The 26,951-nt window shown below is 33.4% G+C and overlaps 4 protein-coding genes across 6 annotated transcripts; 1 reads left to right on the forward strand and 3 right to left on the reverse strand.

Moving 5' to 3' along the window:
* Positions 1–311: 311 nt before the first annotated feature.
* On the reverse strand, positions 312–2,314 carry LOC140822601 (karrikin insensitive 2 receptor CA-like). Its single transcript, XM_073183384.1, has 2 exons — positions 1,913–2,314; positions 312–857 (listed from the first exon to the last, which is right to left on the reverse strand). Exons 1-2 carry the CDS (start codon positions 2,278–2,280, stop codon positions 413–415), a joined length of 813 nt encoding a protein of 270 aa, XP_073039485.1. The 5' UTR covers positions 2,281–2,314; the 3' UTR covers positions 312–412.
* Positions 2,315–14,320: 12,006 nt separating this feature from the next.
* On the reverse strand, positions 14,321–17,615 carry LOC140822607 (protein CONSERVED IN THE GREEN LINEAGE AND DIATOMS 27, chloroplastic-like). Its single transcript, XM_073183392.1, has 7 exons — positions 17,121–17,615; positions 16,587–16,739; positions 16,301–16,378; positions 15,749–15,844; positions 15,208–15,243; positions 14,794–14,972; positions 14,321–14,708 (listed from the first exon to the last, which is right to left on the reverse strand). The coding sequence occupies exons 1-7, from the start codon at positions 17,346–17,348 to the stop codon at positions 14,546–14,548; spliced, it is 933 nt and encodes a 310-aa protein (XP_073039493.1). The 5' UTR covers positions 17,349–17,615; the 3' UTR covers positions 14,321–14,545.
* Positions 17,616–18,263: 648 nt separating this feature from the next.
* LOC140822626 (uncharacterized) lies at positions 18,264–21,747 on the reverse strand. 2 transcript variants are annotated; one of them, XM_073183432.1, is made up of 9 exons: positions 21,167–21,747; positions 20,930–21,074; positions 20,346–20,514; positions 20,001–20,259; positions 19,713–19,816; positions 19,443–19,625; positions 19,256–19,341; positions 18,954–19,038; positions 18,264–18,719 (listed from the first exon to the last, which is right to left on the reverse strand). In XM_073183432.1, exons 1-9 carry the CDS (start codon positions 21,354–21,356, stop codon positions 18,585–18,587), a joined length of 1,356 nt encoding a protein of 451 aa, XP_073039533.1. In that variant the 5' UTR covers positions 21,357–21,747; the 3' UTR covers positions 18,264–18,584. The 2 variants fall into 2 exon arrangements, with proteins under 2 accessions (XP_073039533.1, XP_073039534.1); XM_073183433.1 differs by having other exon boundaries at positions 19,713–19,801; positions 21,167–21,745.
* A 1,559-nt stretch (positions 21,748–23,306) lies between these two features.
* Positions 23,307–25,912, forward strand: LOC140822620 (BTB/POZ domain-containing protein SR1IP1-like). 2 transcript variants are annotated; one of them, XM_073183415.1, is made up of 5 exons: positions 23,307–23,543; positions 23,659–23,728; positions 23,873–24,490; positions 24,570–25,109; positions 25,191–25,912. In XM_073183415.1, the coding sequence occupies exons 1-5, from the start codon at positions 23,524–23,526 to the stop codon at positions 25,752–25,754; spliced, it is 1,812 nt and encodes a 603-aa protein (XP_073039516.1). In that variant the 5' UTR covers positions 23,307–23,523; the 3' UTR covers positions 25,755–25,912. The 2 variants fall into 2 exon arrangements, with proteins under 2 accessions (XP_073039516.1, XP_073039515.1); XM_073183414.1 differs by having other exon boundaries at positions 23,316–23,728.
* The last annotated feature ends 1,039 nt before the right edge of the window (positions 25,913–26,951 follow it).

Below are 26,951 nucleotides of genomic sequence, written 5' to 3' on the forward strand. Positions count from 1 at the left end.
AGATGCCTCTTCAGCACTCTGGCGAAGGACTCAAAGTTTTGAAAAAGGGTAAGTTAGCGGACTATGGTCATGAATTGATCGATAACATTATAAAAAAATAAAAAATTATAAGGTATAAAACTAAAAATATAATTTTCCCTAACATTATACGGTAAAAATATATGTTAACCAACTATAAATCTACAAGTTATTAATTTTGACTTAATGTATTTTTTCCCTTTGCCATTATATCTAGGGAGATAATAAATGCTATCAAAGTGATTGAGAACACTTTAACAGGATTCATCGTTAAAACAATAGATTACACGACAAAAATAATAAAAAATAAATGATGTCCAAATGGACCAATAAATTTATAACAACGCCAAAGAACTCCAAAGAGAACACAAGCTAAGTACCAAAGTCAACCAAATCAAACAGCAATATTACTGCGAATATGCCTAAGAATCACCGGAACCACCACGTCCGGTGAGCTCAGCTGGGGCAAGTGCCCGTCGGTGCACATGACCTCGACTATTGTCTCACTGCCGATGTTCTGGTGGAGGAACTCAGAAACCACAACCGGCACGGCCAAATCCTTCATGCTCTGAATGATATGACAGGGGACCGTTACAAGCTTTAGAAGAGGTCTAACATCGCTGTAAAATATAGTTTGTGCCACAATTAATGCTATATCTGGTCTCATGTTGAATAAAGTCCTACTGAATTCTTGGACCACCGCCGATTCCATATCGCCCCCGACTACCAACGGCGCGAACCCGCAGCACCATGCCTTGTAATTTGATTTCATTGCTTCCAATAATTTTTGGACTTCTTCTAGCTCGAATCCTCCGAAGTAGTCTGGGTCATTAAGGTACCTGATTCATTGAAATGGTTGAATGAGAGGATATATCAACAAATTAGGGATTGTTTACAGAACTTAATTATTTCAAGTGTTTCTTAGCTTCTACATACAATCTAAATATTTCATTGATGAGAAACTTGAAAGCACTTAAAATAAATTCTTGTAAACACTATATATCTATATTAGTCCACTGGTGGAGTTGATTTTTCAATTTAAACAATTAGTTTCAGTGCATGCGTGTCAAGAAACACAAAATTGAAAATCGAAAATTTTACGTCGTTTGCATGTCACGCTTACATGATATATCTAGTGCTAAAGAGCGAAATGAAATAATAATGATTTCCTAATTACTATTGAAAGTGATGTCTAGTTAGAAAACAGTTTGCGGCATAATTTTTTTTTGGGAAACTGGTGGTCCAACAACGGGGTGAGCAATATTTGAAATTGTCGAATTCAAACCCAAATTAATTATTCAATAGTTTACGCCATAGTTTTTGTCGAGAAATTGGTGGTCCAACAATGTCAATTTAATTAACTCGACGTGATAGCTATATATATCATACTTTAATCTGAGTCTTGGGAACATGGTATGTGGTCGCTTTATTATAAACTATTTTGTGCAAACTGCATTAACCGGTATTTAGGAAGTCTCAAACAATAAAAGAATTAGTAAGAAAAATAGGTATAAGCACTTAAAACATATCAAGAATAGGAAAAACAAAAATAATATATATTGAGAATGATATGTAGGAATACGGAATTTAGTTATTATAATACAAATACCGCTATAGAATTTAGGGTTAGATCTGAATTAAAATCAAATGAATAATTAAATTAACTTCAACTTTCCTATATATGTATAGGTGTGTATATATTTGTCAGGCAAGAACGTTGCTTCTTGAAATTTTGTTATATTATTGATAGAAAATTACTAAAAAAATCAATAAGCGTAGAGGGAGTATCGGCCATCATTGTCTCTGACCTTGTAGTAATTGTATTATTTTTTTGTAAACAATATATTATTTCACTTAAGTTCAACCCTAATTCATTAACAAAGAACTAACCAACCTTGGGGAAGCAGAAATGGTGATGAGTTTGGTGAAAAGATCGGGCCGCGTGATGGAGGCGATGACTCCGATCATGGCCGAAACAGAATGCCCTACGTATATGCATGACTGCACCTCCAGTTCTTCCAAGATCGCAATCACATCGTAAGCGTAACCCTCAAGGGTCGTGTACCTTTCGAAGTCGAAGTAGTCGGGATTCGTGGTTCCGGCACCCATGTTGTCGTACACGATGACCCGATACTCGTCGACGAGATGTGGGATGAGGTGTTTCCAAACGGATTGGTCGGTTCCGAATCCGTGTGCTAGGACTATGGTCCGGTCTCCGGACCCCAATATTCTAGCATTATGAGCATCTTCGGCGACTCCCATGTTTTTGTCTCTTGATGTATGGTGATGAGTAGTAATGTTTGTTTAATGTGTTTGATGATGGGAAATGAGTGTGACTTATTAGGTTCTTAAATAGACCAAGTTTGTCTTAATTATAATATCAAATGAGATTAAGCATATTATGGTTGAGTTGGAACAGCCCTATTCTTCCTTATTATTATAATTATCACAGAGAAAATTATAGTCAATTGATCTATTGCATTTTCTGTACATGTTTTTAGAAATATAGTCTTCCCATATTGATATACAAAGGATATTACTATTTTTTGGAAGGGGAAAAAAAACAACAGGAACTTTTAAATATTGCCCCGGTCCTTATAATATAATATATATTTATTTATAGTCATAATTTTTTTAACGCAAGTGGTTTTTGTGAATACTATTTGTGAAATTAAATATATAATTTATTTAATCAGGGTAATTTTTTAGCACAAAAATTAATATGAGACGGTTTCACGGATCAATTTTAAATGTAGAAAATATTTTCAATCGAATAAAGTTGACGATGCAGAACCGCTTGAGGTTGGATCGATATTGTTGATGATAATATTAATTTTGTCGGAAAGATTCTAACAATTTAATAATGTGACATTATTAATTAGGTTGACATATACTTCTCAGCTACTTAATTTATTTTTATGTAATCTTTCTTGTGATATAGATATAATTGATTCCAAGGCTGCATCCCGACGCTTATCCTTCTTGGCCGTTTCCTTATATTAATATTAATCAAGATAACAAATATTATCGAATAACGTGATTTTCCGATTACTATATTTATTTGGAGGTTTACTCAATACACATAAAAAATAATGATAGCAAGTTTCACTATAATAAATAGATAAACATATATATATATATATATATATATATATATATATATATATATATATATATATATATATATATATATATATATATATATATATTAATCGCGATAATATGATTGACTAATTAACGGTCCCCCTGACTATTCATTATTATTCTAATAATGTCCTCTCTTATGTAAATTTTCTTTAGCCTCAAATTCGATCGATTATCTAACTCAATACTTGAATAATAATTAGTAGTGTTAGGTTTATGAAATTTAGGGTAAATTTCTACGAAGTGCAACAATTCTTGCATCGTTTTTTTATTTTCTTACAAACATTTTTTTCCGGATAAATTATCGATTCTCGTTGTAATAAATGAGAATCGAGTTCTTACCGTTTTACTAATATTAAATTTGTAGTAACGAATGCTTACCACTTTACCAAAAGTTTTATCTGGTAGTAAATGTACAACCCAAATATTTTAAATCGTATAGTAGCTCAAACACCACTTTTCGATTTATTTACTCAGCTGAGAGAATTATTGCACCCAACAATCTCTCTCTCAATAATCGATTCTCCTTTGAATAAATAAAAATCGAACATGTGATCTTCGCTCTAATACCACTTGTAAGACCGAGTGTTTTCCGTTTTACCAAAGTTATAGATTGTAGTAACGATGCAACTCAAATATTTTAAATCATACAATAGTTCAAACACCATGTTTCAATTGATACTAGTGTAATTAATTTGGACTATATTTACATTAAGATCAAAATATAATTATAAAAAATAGTGAGAGACTACATTGTAATTTTGATATATGAATTAAAAACATAAATAGAAAAAAACTCAAGTAGGAACTGAACCTATAATTTGTTGCTTAGACAAAGGCTCTATTCACTAAGCTATATTTAGGAGAAAGTGTTGGATTCAAGATCCAATTAACAAATTTCTATCTAATTTGGAAGAAAAAAAAACTATGACTGATGCACATATGAAAATATTTAATTTTGCCAACTGTAAAGTATGAAATGAGAAAATTAAATCACGACGAATTTGATAGTTTTGGTGGATCTGCAGGATCCTCTGATCAGATAGAAGGTTTGTTTTTGGTATTAAATGGAAGTGAATCAAATATCGGACACATAACTTTTGATACGACAGCTTCGCATTTTGTTTACTAAAATCATCTTGCATGAATTACGAGGTTGCGTAGTTGCATTGTTTGAGATGAGATTCTGCCCAAAGGATGCCGAATCGGGTAGGGGACCATGTATCCGAATCTCCAAATCACATGCTCGAGATTCAACTCTTGGATAACAAATTAATTAAGTAGGCATTGATATTAAGAATTAATGGATGGAATAGACCAAAAATATGCGAGTAAATATGATCTCGCACTCGTGGGCTCACAACTCGCCCAACTAGGTTCGGACAGCGTTGACCATGGTCCGGAATAGCATAGTCATGTTTTCGACGAACCATCCCAATTAGTCTCCACATATATTCTTTCAGTCCAACAATCTTATAGATGATTCAGAGTGATTTCAGACAGTGTGTCATGAACTGGTCATTTTAGTTTTCTCAATTGTTGTATGGTAGAATTTATATTGAGAACATGTTGATAACTTAAGGTTTTTGTTCTAGTTGGGTATATCTTAAGGAGTGTTCACAATCACTAAAAATAAGTGATTCTTCAACTTCCACTTCCAAAAATCTTTTTTTGGTGTTTTTAACTTCATATTTTACTTCTACTTCTGCTTAATTAAATTAAAATATCAACTTTTAGTCTCGTGTTCATTTTGATTCTTCAAAAATGATTATAATATTTTGGTAAATACATAAAAATTATTTTGACACTCTTACACTCCAATATTTTTGTCTGATAAATGAGTAGATATATTGTCAGAGCCGAGAATTTTGCCAACAAAGCCCTGATTTTCGATAATTACAAACTAAGCACCAAGTCTTATGGCTAGATGGAAATTATGGAGGAAATATCCTTGTAATCAAATCAGTCTTGTGATCTCGAAATTATGGAAGGAGATCAACCGGTTTATGGTAAGTTTTACACCACTCCACTTATAAATATACACTTTGGCTTAACAATGAAACTACACAAAAAATCATTAGAAACCTTATCATATTTTCGAGCCACTAGAGCCATAATTGTTAAAGCTTTGGAAAAATATTTTTAGCAAACTTCTGTTCTAAAGAGGTAAGAGAATTTTTGTCTAAATCCGATTTTCACCATTCAGAATTGTTGTTCGAAATAAAATATCTAAATTTCAGTCCAATCCAACGATTAAATTACATATATAGTTTTTGCGAGAAAGCTTATCAGATTCTAGAAGAGAATATAATAAATATTATTCTTTATATAGAAACTGGTTAAAAATCTAGAAACCAGATCTTTATTGTTCGCTTCATGTGTCCAAATTGAAGCTCAATCTGACAGTTCAATTTGTTGGAAAAGCTTCTAAAAATTGACTGAAATTCGCGTGATAAATTTCAGCTAGTTTTTTTTCCACGTTTTTGGAGAATTTTTCGTCAAATGGGCTTATTATTTTAAAAAGTATAATTTGTATATGAACAAATTTTGTTTTCGAAAGCTTCATTCGAGTATGAATTATTCATTTTGTGTTGTGTTTAAAGTACTTTATATTCGAACACGGTTAAGATTCAACTAGATATAGGTAGAAATTCCAAAATACGATAAGTTTATTGCTTTGATACGGTGGAATACAACAGTTTTCATGGTCTCGCTTCCTTAGTAGATTAAAAATTAGAGATTTATATCAATAAACCATGGAAAGTTGATGATTTTCAGCGTTTACTATGATTTGTTATGACGTCAAGATTACAAAGAATGAATATGTTTTATGATATGTTATGTCAAGATTTTGAAAATATACATGTTATGTATTTCAAACGGCCCTCACTTGCTGAGTATTTCATAATACTCACCCTTTATATTTACCCCAGATAAGGATGAAGAACAAGTTGAAGAAGAAGAAAAAGAAGAACAATAATAAATTTGGGGATGACGATGAATCCCTTCTCAATCAAGATCAGTCGTTTTATTTTCGTTATTGATATAAGTAGTAAAAGACTTTTGCATTAACATCCATATTTGTTTTCATTTTGAAGTTTCATTCATAAAGATAAGGTTATTTTGCATTATTTATGAAATAGAATGATTTGATTTATAATGTACTATGAAAATTGTTGTTTTAAGATTGTGTGATTGTTAAACAACGTCAGTGTCTATATGCATCAAGCTCGGGATGTGACATATATGTTCTCTAATAAGGGTTTTTTGATATTTTATTGAAAAGCTAGTATGAGAATCATTTATGAAAAATGCTAATATATGCTTATGCTTACATTTTGTATGATAAAATATTACAAAAATATATTTGAATCCAATTAGACCACTTTTAATTTTCTATTCTCTAATACTCTTGAAAAAAGAAAATTTCATCGTGTGTGTCAATTTAAATGTATATCTAGCATGACTTATCATTTATTTATTAAACAGTCTACCTTAAAAAATCCAGTTTTTATTTTATTTTCAAATGCTAACTTTTAATATTTTTTACCAGTTTTTCATAATGTATAAATTTAATGACTCTATAAAAAAAAAATTGCACTCACTCACTCACTTACTATATGACATTTTTTAGATCCAAAATTAATAATGTTAGGATTAAATATTTAATCCTAGTTACCATAGGCTATCAAAATTGGCTAAAAAGTATACATAAAGAATATACACTTAGTTTTAGTGGTCACTTTTTTTGCACGTAGGAACCTATGTTCGTTGCTTTTTGGTGTGCACTGGATAAACCCCAGAACTAACACAATGGTCTGTAAACAACGCCAACCAAGAAATTACATTAGGCAAGTCCTATATTCGACACTCACCCCTCAAGATTTTGGTACGAGGAATCGAACTTATATTAATTAGACAAATGTTTATTTGTCCAACAACTCATACACACCTTTGAAATTTCTAATGGTTCACTTTGAAAGTTTCATCACTCTCAGTTCTTTTTCACTCTCTTTCCCTATTGACTGATGGCTCACTTAGCAAACGATACGCTTAATTTTCATGGCGAAAACAAGGGCGGCTAGATTGGACCTCAGCCAAGTCTAGCCATTTTCTTTATTACCTTATGGGCCTACCCAAATTTTCATTTAATTAATTAATTCTTGTTAATCCTAATTACTCTTAACTTTGTCAGTTTACACACTTTAAATTAATATATTCTTACATGTTCGGCTATAGCCTCCAAGATTGTTAATTAATATTGTTATTCGTTACCACAATATTAGTTAGTTTTTTTCTTCTACCTCGAGCTCGAGTTCTAATTAAAGTTTGAAAGTCTTCCTACATATTGCCAAAAAATTTAGGATTTAAACTACAAGTAAATTGTATACCATCCGAATAAAAAATATATACCGGTAGCCACTTGAGTAGCTCAAAAACTACTCAAATAGAAACAACTAAAACTCGAACTCGACTCTTTTGCTCAAACTACTCATAAGTTATTCATGAACGACTTGTCTCACTTGAACCCCTACTTATACATTAAACTAATTAAAATTTGTGGAAAACCTTCTTTTATTTCAAGCCTATACTTGAAATTAGAATTCTAAATATATTAACTTATCTCTAATACATCAATTTGACTTATAAAACCCTCCTTTCGCTCATGGTCATTATGTATGGAAAGATTTAATTTTATATATTATATATACGAGATATATTTAATATATAATTTTAAATCTGTATTCTATAGCCCTTTTTTTAAAAAAGAAAGTGTTTCATAGTTCAGGTCATAAAAGTTCCACAATGTCGGCATACGGATAGATATTGGGGGCATGCATGCAACGGTTGGATTTTGGACCCCGATTTTAATAGAAGAAATGACAACAAATTGGGACATTTTCCCAAAAGCAATAATGCTGGCCTTAAAAATAAATTGTCCATATTCTCACTTCATTCTTTTCCGTATTCAATAGTTTTATCATATTCACATCCCATCCAATATTCCATCGTCATGCATCACTTTTAATTATTCCCAATTCTTTTCCCTCGTTCCGTCCAATATGTTCCACTCACGTCCCAATTTATAATGTTAAAATCACAAACATATTTTTTTTTCTTGTTCCCACATATAAAGTTGTTTAGAATATAAATTTGGGTCTAGTTTTACCCCCAAAAACTAGTTTTATTGGAGATGAGATTATCCAATTACATATATACTCAATAACTTCAATCTAATCGATGTATACGCATCTCTCTCATGTCCAAAATAAACATATGTAGCGTGATGTTTACAAGATATTAGCGAGTGGCTCAGTGGACAGTTCAACATATAACGGTGAGTTTGATATTTGATATCATGTTAAGCATATGAATTTAAACATAACTTCACTCCAAGAACTAGTTCAAGATAGAAGAATTGTTTAAATTCATACATACAACAGTCTCGATGAAAAATGTGTTATCTTACATCAACAGTCTCCATGAAAAATGATTAAAATTTTCAAAAATTGAAATATATACTATTAAAGTTGATATTTAATATTATTAAGGATAAAATAAACAAAATGTAATATTTCCTACTAAAAATTTATGCTTGAATATTGCAAATAGTTTTTGCAAAAAAAGTATGATTGATTGGTGAATGATGAATAGGAGCAAAAAGGAGATAGTAATGCCATAGCTGATAGCTTTCATATTTAAATCATCATGGAGACACTAGCACCACTTCCCTTCGACGCACGCTATAAGCTCCCACCGTACGTCTTTTATCATTGCTCATGCCATTTTACCAATCATTCACCTGCGCTTTCAACCTTTAAATCAAATAAATTTTCATGCATATGACCTTACCATGTGAAAATTAAATTTTAGAAATTAACTATAATCTCTTTTTGACTTATTAAACCAAAAACCACATTCTATATTAGATTATATTACTTTTCACGCCTACTTCCCTCCGCTCTCGAATCATATACAAAGAAATTTTTATGTATAAATAAATAAAATGAAATAGAAAAAAATTAAATTTTATTTCTTGATTCTTTGCATAGTTAAAATCGAATATTCTAGATTATAAGTGAAAATTTCCAATTTGTGAATCCCAAATCACGAATATTATACATTTTATTGTCTTTCGTAAATCGTAATCGATTATCTAACCCACTATAGTATTCTTATTTTGACTTATAATTCTAAAAAATCATAGGCTGTCAATGTCATCAGTATTATATGTACTACTAGTAACGATCTTGTCTACGAAAATTTCATAGGGTGGGTGTGATCTTTAGTTTTCACCTCATTTCAATTTTCATTTTTTTGTGTTGCTAACTTTTATAGTTTTATGTATTATGCATCACAATAATGACTTGAAAAATATTTTATTATTTTTAATTTTTCATCGCAATTCGAGGTATTTTATTTTGTGGTATGCAATCCAATTTAAATGTGTCATATATTTTTTCACTCAAACCAAATTTCTAACAAAAAAAAAAACTCTTGTGAGACGATTTCATAGTCAATTTGATGAGACAGATATTTTGTTTAATCATTCATGAAAAAGTATTAAATTTTATGTCAAAAATATTATTTTTTTATCGTAAATATGAGTGGAATTGTCACCTCACACAAATCAAATCTGTGAGACATTCTTACGCGAAACCTTCCCAAGTTCTAAAAAACTATCTAGATTGAAGCCATGAAATTCTCCCTTCACATAGCTTGTTGTTCTCTGCGGCGGTCTAAGAACAAAAAAACCGTGTTAGAGGATGAAACACCACCAACACTAGAATCAACTACGGGAATAAAATTATGTAAACTAAAAAATATTATCTACAATTGATTTAATGAGTAATTTACTTTTATATATAGAGATATATACGACATGCAATTTTTTTTCTAGTAAAATTAAATTATCTATTATATATTTTTAGTAGTATAATATGATGAGTATGTCTCTTGTGAGCACTCTCACTGATTTTTATTCGTGAGATGTGTCGATCATGCTTATATTTATTATATTTATAATAAAAAGTAATAATATTGACATAAAGAATAATATTTTGTAATATATGACTCAAATAAAATATTCGTCACATAAAACTAACCCGTGAAATCTTCTCACAAAAATGTTTGTTTAACATGGCACCTTGTATTTTTTTTATCGATACGTCTAAATACTATCAGATCGCCACAGTCATTTCCGTTTCTATACGAATCCTCTTTGCGAGATTACCACATACAAAATAAATAAATAATCCACACACACAAGCAAAATCATCGAGAAATTATTACAACTCGATAGGTCGATTCGGCCTCGCAATATTCACCACAATCGGTATAAAAGTTAAGCAAAGTACTGCTCAGTCTCATTCTCAATTGATATCGACGATATTGTCGATAAACTTTAAAAAAACATAAACTCAAAAGGTGTAGTAATTATAGATGTTTTAAACCAGTAGAAATCTTGTAAAAAGACGGAAGATTTGAACTCGTTGTAAACACTAGTTGGTCTGATATGATAGTAAAGTGGGATAAAAATATTACAAAATTCAAATAACCTTAAAAATACATACATAATTACTTGACAGTTAAAACAGAATTATTACAATTTAAAACCCCACAAAAAAGTGAAGTGTGTGAGAAAAATATTATTGGAATCATGTTTCCTCCGCTGTGTCTTCAAGGGAAAGCTGCTTTAGCCATTCAAATGTTCGATAATGGGTCCCGTGCTTTTTCGCCGCCCGCTGTTTCGGCGATTCCGTCGGTTGCACGACACTAGCTTGCTTCTCCATCTCACTCGCGCTTTTCTTCATGCTCGCGAGTCTTGAACGAACTGTATCCACCGTATCGTTCGAACAGTTGCATCCACCAATTAGAATACCTCTCGGTTTCCTTTTCTGGGGGTCGGAGATGATCTTGTTATTGCTGCTATTTCTACTGGTGCAGTTACGGCTCCTGAAGTTCTTGCAATTGGTGTTGGGAATGGGACATCGTGTTTTGAGATCATGAAACGCGATTTCTGGAGGGGACGTGACTAAGATTCCTAGTCGAATAATGTTCCACACGGATGACGATGATGATGTTTTCTTGGAGCAGATTCCAGTGTTGGTGCGCATAATTCCCGGTATGGGGAAATTTGTTCTGGGTGGCGAGCTCCGGTAGGAATGTAAGTGGTTTTGCGGAGGATGCGTCAGCTTCCGCCACTGCGGGGTAGTCGCTGCGGAGCTTCGGCTGCTGTACGAACGGTGGCTGCTGCTGATACTGCTGCTTCTGCTAGAAAACAGCGTGATCGAAGAAGATCCATCGATTGATTCGGACTTTGAGATGGACCGATGAAACTGAAATAATCCTTTATCAGAGCTTACGGAACGGCGGAATGGGAGAATTTGTCCCTGGAAAAACACTTCATTTGCATCGCACATTTCTGAATCCTTCGATAGATAGCAGAAATGGAAGTCTTCTTGAGCTTCAGCTGCTTGCAGATGAATTCTTTCTTCTTCTTCTTCTATACGTTTTCTTGACAAATGATCAAGTGGAAGATCGCAAAACGAAAGTGCTTCTTCATCATCATCTTCATCTTCACCTTCACCATAATCTTGTTCTTGATGTAAATTTACAGCATTTTCTGTTGAATTCGCAACTGCCATTAATCTTTCTAATTTTACAAATTTGTTCTCCATTTCTCACTCAAGAACTGGTGTCGAGAAGGAAAAGAATTTGGGTTTACTTTACATTTGAGAAACTATATAATACGTGGGAATTGAGAAGAGTATAGAGGACAATCGAATATTGAGTTTGGGAAAAAGAAAAAGCAAACTGCAGCTACTGGTGTGGGAGATAAGATTAAAATAGAAGTGTAGATTACGACTGCACCATGGGTAGTTTTCTGGATATATTAGTTTTTAATATATTAATTTTTTTTATAATAACTAATGTATTCTCTCATTCGGTGTGTACGAAAGATGATACTGTTATTTGAATTGATTATTTATATATGGAATTTATATTATAATTTTAAAATTATCGAAAAAGTGCAAATTGAAATGTTGAAATGAAAAGAAAAAACAAGTGCAACATGTTCATATAAAGACAATTTTGGGAAAAAAAAAGGTGTATTTTTTCAATATTTAGAGAGATTCTTTATATACAGATATAAATTATTTATATTATAAAAAATACACATAAATTTCTATTCGAAATTTAATATTCAATAACATTTAATATTCAATAACATACTAAATCAAAATTTGACCCACATAAATATGCTTTCGGAGACATGTCGGGTTCCTAAGCAAGTCGCCCATTTTAACCGTGTTCCGAAAAGCACGGATTAAGTACAAAACGTGAAAGAAAAACTTCGGTTTGGAAAAAAAATGTCAACCTAAGACTGATCACTTTAAACCCGATTAAGCGTGCGTGAGTTTTTAGATAAAATTTAAGTCTACTTTTTGTTTTTATAAAAAATTTAAACACCTAAAAGACACTAATTTTTTTTAATAATTACTCTTAATAATAAAAAAATGTCTAAAATTTATATATTCATTCTTAATTTTGTACGTTTATATGTTCTGTAGAGTGCGTTTGGTTTCAAAAGATTTTTGCTTAAAATTCTTTTAAAAGTGTGTTTTTAATATTGTGATTTTTACTTTTTTTTTTACTTGCTAACTATGAATTTTTAATTTAGTCTTGTAGTTTGCATATTAGTTTTATTTTTAGTCATGTTAATGGTGAATGACATTTTGTCATGTAATTTATAGATTTTTTTAATGTTGTCTATCGTGCATGTCAAAAATTGTTTATGTCAAAAATTGTTTATGTGACAAACATGATTGCTGACATATAGGTTCTTGGAAAGAAGCTTGCATGTCTAGTGATTTTTTTTAGCTACCAGAATAGATGTATATGGTAGGAGAAAATAAATGTTTTGGTCAATTAACGTGTCTTTTTTTTTATATATATTTAGATTCATTAACTTTTCAATTTTGATTTTGGTACAATATATTTTGAATTTTAGCTATTTAGTTCATCTACTACTGGAATGTTCATTTTTTTATTTGGTTCATCTACCACTGGAATGTTCATTTTTTTGTCGGAAAACGCTAATTAGATTGTGGTTGAAGCTACCGTTGCCAAAAATTTGTAGATTTTGAAAGGAAATCAATTTATTTGGAATCAATTTAACAAAAAAAAAAAATTGAATAAATCAAACAAACTTTTCAAATTCCATGCATTCCGCCATAATCATTCAATGATTGTATAACTACCATTGGTCCACGTATCTTTTGGGCCTACAATCACATATCTCACTCTATTCCATAGAATTATCTCACTCCTTGTGGTGGTTTTCCTCATCTTTTCAAGCACTCGAACTCAGTACTTCTATCTCAAAGACATTCGTTCTTAGAGTGTGATTTCAGACCCAAAAGATCAGTAGACTTATGGTCATTACAATAAAAGACGACATGTAATCATATCACTCACAATATTCCATGGACCGTGAGGATGTGATTTGCATGTTCAAAATATGAGCAGGCTCATGGTCATAACAAATTGTGACACCAAAATGTGCCTTACCTACCACCTAATCAAGGTTTCTAGTAAACATTGAACATTTTGATGATAGCTGGATCAAAATAATTGAAATTGAGAAATTATTGTATCAATATCTAAAATTGAAAAGTCAATGGATCAAAACAAAAATAGACAAATTGTTGGGCCAAAATTATATTTTTCGCATACAATAATTTCAAAATTATTGATATACTTTCTTGATATAAACATGACAATTCCAGAAAAGATAATATAATAAAAAACTTATCACAGATAAAGATTCGTGATACCGTTTCACAAAAAATCTACTCAATAATTAAACTTCGATACATTTCAAAATAATAATTGTAATTTCTTCCTTTTAAAAAATTTTATTGTGATATCTCATAATCATTAGTTTCTGAAGCAGTTTTGTAGTAGCTCTAGGGAGAGCTTGTGATGAGCGGAAAGAAGGAAATAAGTAAGCTTATAATAAAGGTCCATATGAAGCAAAAGTGAAATCGACAGCAATTCGGACAAGTTGGGTCTCCCTGATTCAAATATGGTATCCTGAATTTTTCCATTCAGAATTTGTTTCTTGAATATTCGCAATTAACTAGTTGCACCATCTGGAAACCTTCATTATTTATTGAACTGTATGAATTTGATCAATTGCTATTGTACAAACATCGAAAAATCCAAACTAAAAGTCACGCGATTTCTGCAATTAATGCTTTTAAGCAACTCTGAGATATCTATATTTTCTCCAAAATGTAAGCCAAATGATTTACAACACCTGAAAATCTGCATCACCTAGCTTGTGCTGATCATGATTAAATGGATTTTCACAAACTCACTTAAGTAGATCTTCCCATTTGCAATATTGCCCGCCTGCTAATACACGGTAAAACCTGTCTCTGCAGTAGACAGGCCTTCCACCTGCAGCCTCTGCAGCCGCGGCTGCTAGATCATCATCAGTCTTGACATCAAATGGTAATCTTAACAACTCCTCCTTCCTGTATAATCGTATTGAAATTGTAATGTGTGCAATTGTCATGTTTTCTCAATTGAGAGATTGGAGTCTCCACTGATAGTTGTTACCTTAAATTGAATTTTGAGCTGATCTTTGAGACAGAACCATTGGATTGGTTTTCTTGGACAAAAGTGTTATGGATGAAGTCCTCTACTGGTGTAGCAAAAATAAATAATGAAACAGCTGTAACAAGCAGCACTCCTGTTCCAACCAGGGTCTGCTTCAGTAACTTGATGACTGGCTTGACCTATGCACATAGATCACAAGTTTCAGTGAGTTTTGATGATGACCTGAATAAGACTTTGATGGTCTAAGAATTAATGGACTTATTGTTTTACTGCACAATAAGCTCTTGATTGATTAATTGTTTTAAGGATTTTAAATTTCATCATCTATTTGTGGTCCTGTGCAGCATAAATTTTTTTTGTCCCAATCATCAAATTTGAAATCTATTAAACAACTATACTTTATCCATCTTGTACCTTATATGATCCCAGTAATCTATCACGAGCAAGGATCTGTAAACAAAAGAGACAGAATGGCTGTGATAAGTACTCAAAAGAGAGGGAATGGCTGTGATAAGTACAATTGATCGAATCTATCTTGTTTTCTTGTCCCCCAAATTTTCTTTAAAAAGCAGAGCGGCGTATTCTGTTAAACTCACTCCTTCAAGCAGTGGATTGATGACAATCCCCTTAAATTTTCTATATTTTAGCAAATTGGGTGCTAAATGTTATAAATTTTTAATGTGTATCAAATCATCAAATGCTGTTGCACTCGTCACAAAAATATAATGGTTCACTTTGCATCAGTGGAATTTTTTATTTTTATTTTTTTGTGAATTTCCCATTTAAATAGGAAAGACTGAACTGCAGATATCTATATTAAAATTTTGAAATCTGAAAAGGCTGGGTCCTCTTATATTTGCATTATGCCAGTTGCCGGGAGATATGAACTTTGAAATTGATTTTTGGCAAAAATTTCATCGTAATGCTGTCAATACAGTTTTGAATATGCACCAACCTCTGGTGGTTTCACCCACATTTGACCATCATACCATCCAGTTTCTTCATAAGGTATGACTGCCGATAAAAGCCTGTCTCCGACATAGCTCCATCCCTGTCAAATTCGTTGTACTAAGCTCAGGATGCATGGAGACAATAATGTTTTGAAACTTGATATGGAAAGAAATAATTTTATAGGTAAATCTGCTCAGTTAGACAAACATGAGAGATGTACTGCTCTTTTGAGGATTTATGAGAGACGTCAGGTCTAGATTAAAAGAAAGGCATGCTATTGTGAAATCTAATATTTTTCTGTTTGTCCCAGTTACTAGCTAACACAAACAAACTAAGATGCAGAAAATTAAATTAGAAACTATTGGTCCTTTCATTTGTAGAGGATTGAATCCATTTCATATGGATTGCACTTGCCAAGAGATCTGACAGTAGCTAGTTCAGCTGACGGGGATGTATTGTAGACTAATATTTCTGTCTTTTGCCTTCTTCTTTTTTGGTGCTACCTCATGTTGAGTGATTAATTCATGCAAATATTTTCAATAAGGACAGGACATACCAGGTAAATCCTCAGGACAATTAAAGAAACAAGAAAAAGTGTTCCTGTACCAGCAGCAAGGAAGAAACGTAAAGGATCCTGCATGGTTAAAAAAGTGTTAGCTTCTTCTAGTTTTAGAGAAAGGGAGTAAATGTTTCAACGCCAGAACTTGGATGAGTTGCATGCATGAAGAGTTTGGTTATCACTCAACACAGAACCCTTCGTGGCATGTCTGTTTTCTTAATCGACCTATATAAACTTTTTAGGTAACGTTATCCTTAAAAAATGTCCATACACTTCCAAGTACCTTTGATAGATTGAAGCTTGCTCCTGCAATAGGTACTCCCAGGACTGTGAAAGTGACTAACCAAAGTCCTCCTAGGCGCAAGAAAAAGGATCCTGGACCCAGGTCAGCCCATGAGTATAGTGTTGATTCTTTCAGAGACGAATATTCATTTACCTAAGAAAGCACCAGATTTTGTTGGTGGAACTCACATAAAAAATTTGTAATCAAAATGTGAATATAATGTATCCTCATAATCTTGCTTCATTTTTTAACATTGTCACAGGAAGTGATCATGGGGATTCAAGTTTGACAACCATTCGACTCTGCAACTGAAGATATGGGATGGGATTATAGCGGTGGCATAAACATTCTCAGTGTGTCAAAGGTAATCTGACATGAGAGTACACCTCGTATACTTAATTCTACTCAAGATTGTCAATCTTTTTTGCTCAATTAATCATCTTCAGGGATTTCGATGAAGGTCCGAGGTGTTCAGGAATTCCATAGAAGGAATTAATTCAAATGTCCAAGAAAACAGAATTACATGAGACATACCGGTCTTTGTTCGAATGGCACCTCGATTTCGAATCCAGGATCCCAACTCTGGCCAGACGCCCCCCCACCTTTGCCTCCATCCATTTCATCTTTCAAGCCCCTAACAGCAATCCTTCCCTGTAAAATCCTACATCTTTGGTATGTAAACATGGAGCCGCACCCCTTTCCAATCTTGATCTCATGTCTAGGACTCGAGACAATAGTACAATATATACTCAGTCGAAGCATTCTCACTCTCTAACGCTGTAGTGATCGGATAAATGTTTTTCCCAGCTCTGAGAATTTAGAGTGGAGGAGAACTGAGTTGGAATTTCACGTTATATTTACGGAGTTAATCTGTCATTTGTTTTATAGTCGGAAGGTCACTTGATATATTTATTTAGATGTGGTGTAGTAAAATGGGATTATCCGGAGGAAGATATTTGTTTTTTGTGGCTGAGGCAGATGCTGTGCGAGTGTGGAGTGGGTCGAACATTTCGTGCCAACAAGATCTTAGCACGCTGCTTCTTCTTCGTTCCTGCGACTCACCACGTGGAAACACCGTGGACTTGGATTCCCTTGTGAAGCACAAAATTGTCCTAAATTTTCTAATTACTATGTCTATGACATATTTTGTAATTTATAATTTATAATATATGTATGTATATAATATATACATGGTGAATTAATCGATTAGTTTCAAGCATAAGTTAGTGCTCTTTTTAAATTTATTTTTATCATGCTATTCTAAATATGTATGTTATCTGTCGTTTATGCATCCATATATCCATGGCATAAGGTCATATAATTTCATGCTATTTCTAATTATGTTGTTTTTTATTCTAAAATTTTTAAAAATATTTTCTGATACTCTTTTTAAAGTAATGATTGAATATGAACTCTTGAAATTAATATAAACTAAATTGGAATATAGTTTCTTATAATACAATTGTGTAAAAATCTTAAAGTACATAATGATTAGTGAACTAGCATACATAAAAAGATGTATTATCATTCTAAATTACTGATTAAAGTTGGATTAAACTTTAATAAAAGATTAATTTTTTGCTTCTTGATTTCGACTTTTTCGGTGCTTTTTTGAGAGTCGAAGAAGTATATTCTATATCTGGATACAGTACTGAAAAGAAATAATTCTCAGAAGACGAATTTTGATTAACAATGATTCTCAGGCGCCCCATCTAACATGCATTAGAGACCTACAAAACTGATCAACTCGACAACAGGATTAGCTACCATATACACCCTCCTATATAGATGTAGCCGAGGCGAAAAGACAGTTAAACAAAAATTTGCAGACATAATTCTGTATATCTTTCCGTCGTCTTTCCCTTTCATGTGGAACCAGCCAATACGCGTCGTGAATCCATCTCACATTGGCTTCTTGAGATCGACGACTCAAGGTAATACAATTGATGCCCTAGAGACTTGATCAATAGAACGAATTTCAGACAAGATATGTGTATATCACAAGTTATGCTTACTCTGGTGAAGCTGCTTTCCCCATTTTTTAAGCACATACATGCAACCAGCAGCGGAGAACAGCCCAAAAGCTGCAAATGCAGTGAGAGTCGAATTCCCAATATACTGACAGTAACCTCTCTGCAATATAAACAATATCCAAATAATTTTAATCACACGCTCAGTCTCCACGTGATTAATTCTCTTCAATCATCTCTTCTCCAGCCTTTTTTTATCTAGAACAGTCCTTTTTCCGGGTTAAGAAATTTCAAGATGGAGACATGTACTCAAAAGCAAAAACAAAGGCTAAAATATGAAAATTTGTAGCTCTGCAATTGTTTAAATTTTTTAAAGCAACATGGTTAAAGAATGTACCAGCATCAGGAAAACCAAGACTGCAGCATTTGCGGGTGCGAGTGATAGGGTCATCATTCCTCCACGAACTTCATTCGGCACATACCTATGAATTGCATTGAAAGGTGAACTAAGATGCAAGTAACTAAACTAAGTCATGACATCTAACGCTCAAACTATATGCTCATCATATCATATAAGTAAAATGCAGGACTAAATTTTTTAAACCACTGGAATTAAAATAGCAACAATAATCCACACCATAATGATCCAAAAAGCCATAATTTGTGACTAAAAAGAGCACAAAAGCAATAACAGCTTACATGGTTCTCAATCTTGCAAGAGACGGCAGAACCAGGCCCATGCAAGCATGAAATATGCAAAATAGTACCACAAGAATATCAATATCCTGAACATATTTATACATTAACCATGTTATCAAAACCGGAAATTGGATTTATGAAGCTCAATTGGTCCCACAAATTAATAAATGATTGAAGAGTTCCATACCTGATAATCAAAGGCAACAATAGACAAAGCGGTGCCCATTATAATAAAAACATATACTAGATATTCCTCTGTACGAATTGCTAATGATCCCGGTAACAACCATGGGAATCCAGTGCTACCGAGCATCTTAGAACCCAACATACAAGGATATATCAAACCCAATGATACTTCTCTCCCATCAGCCTGCAACACGTGACAAGTTCCAAATATTAAAAAAAAATTGAACTAAGAGAGAAAAGTATCTTCTATCAGTTGTGCTCAAGATCTTACCACTACAGTTGGAGCCCAAAGAATCCAAAAAGCTGTAACAGAGAAGTGAACAGAAGCTTGCGCCAACGATAATAGCCATATTCTCTTGTCTAGCAAATGAAAATCTAAATTTGTCACGTGAAGGTTTGAACAGTTTTGGAAAACTAAGATCTATACAAATGTTGTAGCAAACAGTGGTACTGACTTCTTGATCTAGCTATTATGCAAGTAACTTGTGTGTTAAAGTACTAAAGACAATATATCAAAAACTGGTTTTCCGATATTAATCAACAATGTCAGAAAACATACCACAGAGAATGCGCCTATGAAACACAATACTATAATCCTTGAACAGTGTTCTTTTAGGAGCTTCTTTCCAGCCTTGGGTAACATAGATAATTGCAACAACAACCAGAACCACAGCTACATTCCACTTAGATCTAATGTTTTTATTGACATCACCATCAATCAGATAATTGCCAAGCACTTGACTGCCGATGAAAGATGCAGATTCAAAGAATGTCATCAACCAAAACATATGATTCAACGAATCTTGCCTCTGGCCGAGCTGCAAAGCATACAATGTAAAAGATAACTGGCATTGCTAATCCAATCACCCGTATTTGTTTATCAAGACAAAATCTTTATCCTAACCTTGTCATGCTCGATTACTATCCATGTCTCAAAAGAAAAGGAAAATATTGAAGAGGCCAGTGAAAGACAAATGCTTGCCAACCAAATAGCTGGAGTGCTATTGACCATCTTCAATATGTTCACAAAAAGGTGCAGCATGTAAAACAATAAGCATAGTTTCTTATGACCCCTGCGCGTAAAGATCTTAATAACATCAAAATCTCGATCTACAATAATTTCGTGTAGTATTGCAAGCGCCAGGTGTAGAACAATATCAGCTAGTCGAAAAACAAATTCTTTTTTTTTTGCAATTCAAGGTACACATTTAGTATTGCAAGCGCCAGGTGTAGAACAATATCAGCTAGTCGAAAAACAAATGCTTTTTTTTTTTGCAATTCAAGGTACACATTTAAAAATCATCCAATAATATAGGGGAACCAGTTGGGGGAACAAGGCGCCAAGGACAACACCCAATTTATTTTGATTAGCTTTAACTAAATTAATCACCCAACAGATTATAGAGATGGATCAAAACCACATGTTTCCACATTATAACAGGTATTAAACTAAAATGACACAATCAATTGCTAAAGAAGTACACGTACACTAAATCAGAAAGAACTCCAAGAAAACTCCCGATAAACAGAGAGACCGCACATCCGACGCATAATAAAACCAGCATTTGCTCTTTATTCAATCCATAATAGGTCAATTCGTACTCTCCAAACACATCCCACAAGCCCTCCATCACTATTAAGCAAAATCCAAAATCAGCCAGCGAGAAAGGACTTAGATTCTAAATCCACAAAAATAATATCATAAAAGATACAAAATTAAAATACCAGAGGAAAGTGAGTAGAGCAGAAGAAAGTCTCGCTGAAAACGAAGAAAGGAAACGGTAGGCGCGTGATCGAAGACATTTGCCGCACTTCGCGCCGGATAAAGGAATATGGAGAAGAAACTGGAAATGAATAAAAATATGTATACCACTTTGTTTGGCTCCCAGATTTCGGACTCAATTACAACTCCCATTAGTGAGGGAGAGCAAAGATTGCAGCTTTAATTGAAATTGTTCAGATGGTTAAAAACCCAGACGGTGATCATGCTGAAAAATTACAAAGTAAGATCAAATATTTCACTTGTAACTGATATTGTCCTGATCCTTCAAAACACCGGCGACAACCATGGTAGCACCAGCAAAATCAGAAGCACATGTTGCACTTCAATGGAAATAGTTCGGATCCTTGAAAGCCCATATGAGAATCATGCTAGAATTACACCAAATGATTTATTCCAGGCGTGATTGCAAATTTTAGCAGTTTTATGGTTTGATTTGAGAAGTGTAAACTGTTCTCTGGAATCCGTGCGGGAAACCTAATTGAATTTTGCCTTGGCCCAACGGTTTTTTTGATGTAAAGAAACCCCACATTCGATTACATTAATGACCCAACCCAATCAAAGATCCCCTCTTAAATTTGTTTGTGTAAATTCATATACATCCATTTTTAGTATTTGTTTTTTTGAAAATATACTTTTTCTGAAAAAAAATATTTTAAATTATATGAAATATATAATATATTGAAACAAAAGATAATTTTTTTATGGCCAACCGATATACAAACGTGTTGTGTGAGTAACATTGTTATGTGAATCGCTAGAAACATGTGAAGTGGAAACAAATAATAAGAGGAAAGGCGAAAAATATATATTTAATTTTAAACCTATATTCGATAAAATAAAAAATTGAGAAGGTGGTCGCACCCATCCGCCTGTTGGGCTCCGTTTCTGTGTACATATATGCTAATTATATGAAGAAAAAAAAAAATAAATATACCTCTCTTCTAGAAATTTAAAGGTGAACCATTGTTACTGGATATAGTGTGTCAATCATCGTAGTAGTTTTGAATCGGAAGGTTGAATATAAAATATATTTCTTAGTAATATCAATTTTTTTTAATACTTGGGCAAAAACTTGTGTGAGACGGTCTTACAGGTCGTATTTTATGAGACAAATATCTTATTTAGATCATCTATGAAAAAATATTACTTTTTATGTTAAGAGTATTACTTTTTATTATAAATATCGATAGGATAGATGACCTATCTCACAGATAAAGATTCGTCAGACCATCTCACAAGAGATATACTCTAATACTTGTAAATGAGATGCCGAGTGTCGTCAATTATTATAAGTGCAACCAAACATCAAATAGGAAATTTTTTTGATTGTCAATTTAAATAAGAACACGAATGGAGAAGTTGCTTTTAAGTGAAATCGAACATCCAAATCCTACGTACTCGCTCGATATTTTTTTAAGAGTTGCTTAAAAAGAAGAAATTAGTTCACAAAATCTCATATCTAAAAAAACCATGTAATAATAAATAGATACGTAGAAGGAAACCATTGCAGATTTGTACAATATGGAAAATGTCACTATTTGGAAGTCGTTTCTCGATTACGGGCCAATAGTTTAAGGAGCGAGTCTAATGTGAGACCGTCTCACGGATACTAATTTGTGAGACGGGTCAATCCTACCCATATTTACAATAAAAAGTAATATTTTTAACATAAAAATTTATACATTTTCATGGATAACCTAAATAAGAGTTTCGTCTCACAAATTCGACCCGTGAGACCGTCTCACACAAGTTTTTGCCTAGTTTAAGATATTTTAACTTTTTTTGTTTGTTTTCAAAGAAGAGTAGTTTTGTAAAGATTGGATGGTATGCATTCGAATCTAATCCAAATCCAAATTTCTTTATGGATAGTATGCATTCAAATCTAATCCAAATCCTATTTTTTAAATTAAAACAAAGCAAGAAAATTGAATTTCTTCAAAATGAATGACCGAACACACATGTTGCGATTGCATTTATTTTCCATCATTTTTATTTAATAAAAATATACTTTAAAATATATAATTTAATATTTTTAGAATTATTTATCATATGTTGAACCAAGTGAGATAACTGTTGAGAAAGAAAATGACACGGTTATCGATTATTTTTTATCGATGTCCAGGAACGAAGGGGAACAGATTCACTGTACGTTCACTTCAGTTTAATGCAGCGAAGCTGAGTCGCCATAAAATAAAAATAATTAAATATCAAGATGCTGGATCTTGACCACAAGCAGCACACTGCACAATCCAATGATGCAAATATTTAGTCCAAGAAAAAACATCGCCTTTCTGCTACCATGAAGAGGACTAGCGAATGGTCAACTTGATTTCTTCTTTAATAATCTTTCGCGCGCGCGCGTGTGCAAGATATGTATGTTCTTGATTTTGGGAGTGGAGGTAGAATCTGAGCTTTTTCTTTTGAAATTCAACAGGGTTTTTTCCCATGAGATTCCTACCGATGTTACTGTTATTGCTGGAGGAACCTCCTTCTCGCTGCACAAGGTAGATTTTGTTATCAATAGATATAATGCTAATAATTCACCAATTTCTTGATTTATGTCAGTTGGGTTTTGTTATTCAACGTCATTTTTGGTTAAATTTCATTGATAAGAATTGAGTAAATTTGATATATGTTGAAACGTACAGTTTCCTTTGGTGTCGAAAAGTGGATACATGAGGAAACTGGTTTCAGAATCCATGGATGCTGATCTTTCAATCATCGAACTCTCCGATATCCCTGGAGGGGCGGACGCATTCGAACTTGCAGCAAAATTTTGCTATGGAGTTAACTTCGAAATCAGTACAGAAAACATATCGATTCTAAGATGCGTGGCCGAGTTTCTTGAAATGACTGAGAATTACGCGGTCGGAAACTTAATAGGAAGAACCGAAGCGTACGTAAATGAAGTAGTATTAACGAGTCTTGCAGGGGCAGTGTTCATATTACGTTCTTGTGAAAATCTTTTTCCCGTGGCAGAAAATGTTAAACTGGCGAGTCGATGCATTGATACAATAGTCTCTATTGCGTGTAGAGATCGCCAATTTGCTGCGCCGGTGGAGCCCAAAAGTGGAGAGTTACATCACTCGGTTTCGTATAATTTTCCTGTCTCGAAGCCTGTTGTGGATTGGTGGGCTGAAGATTTGACACTGCTTCGAATCGATCTGTTTCAACGGGTTATTGTTAAGATGATATCTAGGGGATTCAAGAAATATGCACTTGGTCCAATACTAATGCTTTATGCTCAGAAATCTCTTCGAGGTTTGGTGAGGTCTTGCTCCATGAATTTGCTTATTATGCAGTATACAGACTCGCTAATGTGACACATTTTTCTGAACATTCCAGGAGTTGTTTGGAAAGGGCCGAAAGAAGATCGATACAAAACAACAGCACGAAAAAAGGGTCGTCTTAGAAGTGATGGTTGGTCTTCTTCCAAGAGAGAAGAACTCAATGCCTGTTAGCTTCCTGTCTATGCTTCTTCGAGCTGCGATATGTTTAGCCACAACATTTGCTTGCCGGCTTGACTTGGAGAAGATGATTGCTTCTCAACTGGGACAAGCTGTGATAGATGATTTATTAATTCCTTCTTATTCTTTAAGAGGAGACACATTGTTCGATGTCCAGACCATACAGCGAATCACAATGAATTTTTTCGAAAGTAGAATGGAGATAAACAGAGTGGGATATGATGCAGACCAATGTTACATCTCCCATTCATCAAATGAGATGGAGAATGTGACAAGATTAATTGAGAATTACCTTGCAGAAATTGCTTCTGATCATAACTTATCCGTTCCCAGGTTCCTTGACTTCGCAGAACTTATCCCTGAACAGTATAGAATAACTGATGATGGAATGTATAGAGCCATTGACATATACTTAAAGGTATGTTGATTATATAGAAATTCAAAAATCGTGAGGTCTTATGCACAATGTTTTTTTTATCTAAACCATTCCGTTGTATAGGCACATCCCGCGTTAAGCGACAGGGAGAGGAAGAAGATTTGCAGTTTAATGGACTGTCAAAAGCTATCTCGTGAAGCTTGTGCACATGCAGCTCAAAACGACAGGCTTCCGGTTCAAACAGTTGTTCAAGTTCTTTACCACGAGCAGCAACGCCATGGGGAAGTCGTGGATGGTGGACTCCACGAATCGTCCCCTGCTCTTAATTCACCTAAAACCCCAGAACCGATGGAAATTCACTCGATTCCAGGTGAAGAGTCGATCACAAATCTACAGAGGGAAAATGAGGACCTGAAACTGGAGCTATTGAAGATGAAAATGAGATTGAAAGACAGAGAAAATCCTTCAATTAAAATACCAGGTGATCATCCCAATCCTTCGGTTATCTCGCGCACAATGTCCATTGCGGATAAGCCTTTTTCGGCCCGGAAATCATTGTTAAGCTCGTGTCGAGGAAACTTGGCAGGTTTATTCGGCCTGAGGGGAACACACCGGGTTTCAAAGGCAGAGTTAAAGCAGGGAAAGACAGGCGGCACTCTATTTCGTGATCACACACACATTGTTTAAACCTCGGAAAAGAGATCTTGGCCATTATTGTTGGGTAAAAATTGCATTTGAGATTCATGTATAAGCTTTAACGTGCTAAAAAAACCCTTTAAAAAATTAATACAAGTTCAAATCTACTTGTGATTTAAAAATACAACTGAAAACACCCAACGTTTGGATATTTTGGCATGTTGATTGAGGTGGGAACGGTATTTTCATCTTTTAGTTGCCTTCTCTATAAGGGTTTTTAGCACATTTAACTCCATTAACAGGTTCAAATGCAATTCCATCTGCTTTGTTGTAGTCCCTTTTCCATGTTTTGCTTAGCAATAGTTTCTTTGTGATGTCTGTATAAAATTCTTAGTGCAAGCACATTTTGATTGGAAATCAAAATTTTGATTTCCAAGCTTTAAAATGTGTTTATATTCTTCGTGCTTCAGCATGAAAATTCTCAAGAAGTCTTTGTCGCATGGATTCAGCAGCTTCTCCAATGTGCGGAATATAAACACATTTTAAAGCTTGGAAATCAATATTTCATATATCAGAAGATATATACGTGCCTTCACCTCCAGATAATAAATAATTTAAATGGCAGAATTGAAAAAATATATTTATTACTGTACAATATACATAATAAACATTAAAGGCTGCTACATATGTAATGATAATTTGGCCATAGATGTCATGTTTCTGGTGCCCTTTCTTGCATATGTGTCCCAAGCCTTGTTAGCATGGAAATTAAGAGTAAATAGACACCATTCATGTGATCTTTTTTGAGAAGGGGAAAAGTATAAATTTTGAATGATTTCAAATCACCTTTTATTTGAAATTTGGATTCCTAGTTTTTACCCATGAAATTATCAATAGGAAGAGGAGAACTACCAAAACACAGGAAATGCGGAAATCGGAAATTATCAACTCATCTTACTTATTTTATATGATTTGTCTAATTGATTTTACGTCAGATTAGGCAAGGTGTTGTGGGCCGACCCACCATTTTGGCGGGTCAAGAAATTACCAATTCATCCTCTGATTTTATGTGACAGAGCAAGAAAGTTTTGGTGAGTCCAAAGTTTGAGATGAGATTATAACAAACCCAGATCTCTCCCAACTAAAAGAAATACTTTAAACTAACGGGTGTTTTATGGTTCATATTTATTTATTCAACATGATAATTCATTTATTATACAGTAATTTCGATTTTGCATTTGTGCTTTG

This window comes from Primulina eburnea, unplaced genomic scaffold (genome assembly GCF_022965805.1).
Source record: "Primulina eburnea isolate SZY01 unplaced genomic scaffold, ASM2296580v1 ctg973_ERROPOS1174311, whole genome shotgun sequence".
NCBI classification, from domain to species: domain Eukaryota; kingdom Viridiplantae; phylum Streptophyta; class Magnoliopsida; order Lamiales; family Gesneriaceae; genus Primulina; species Primulina eburnea.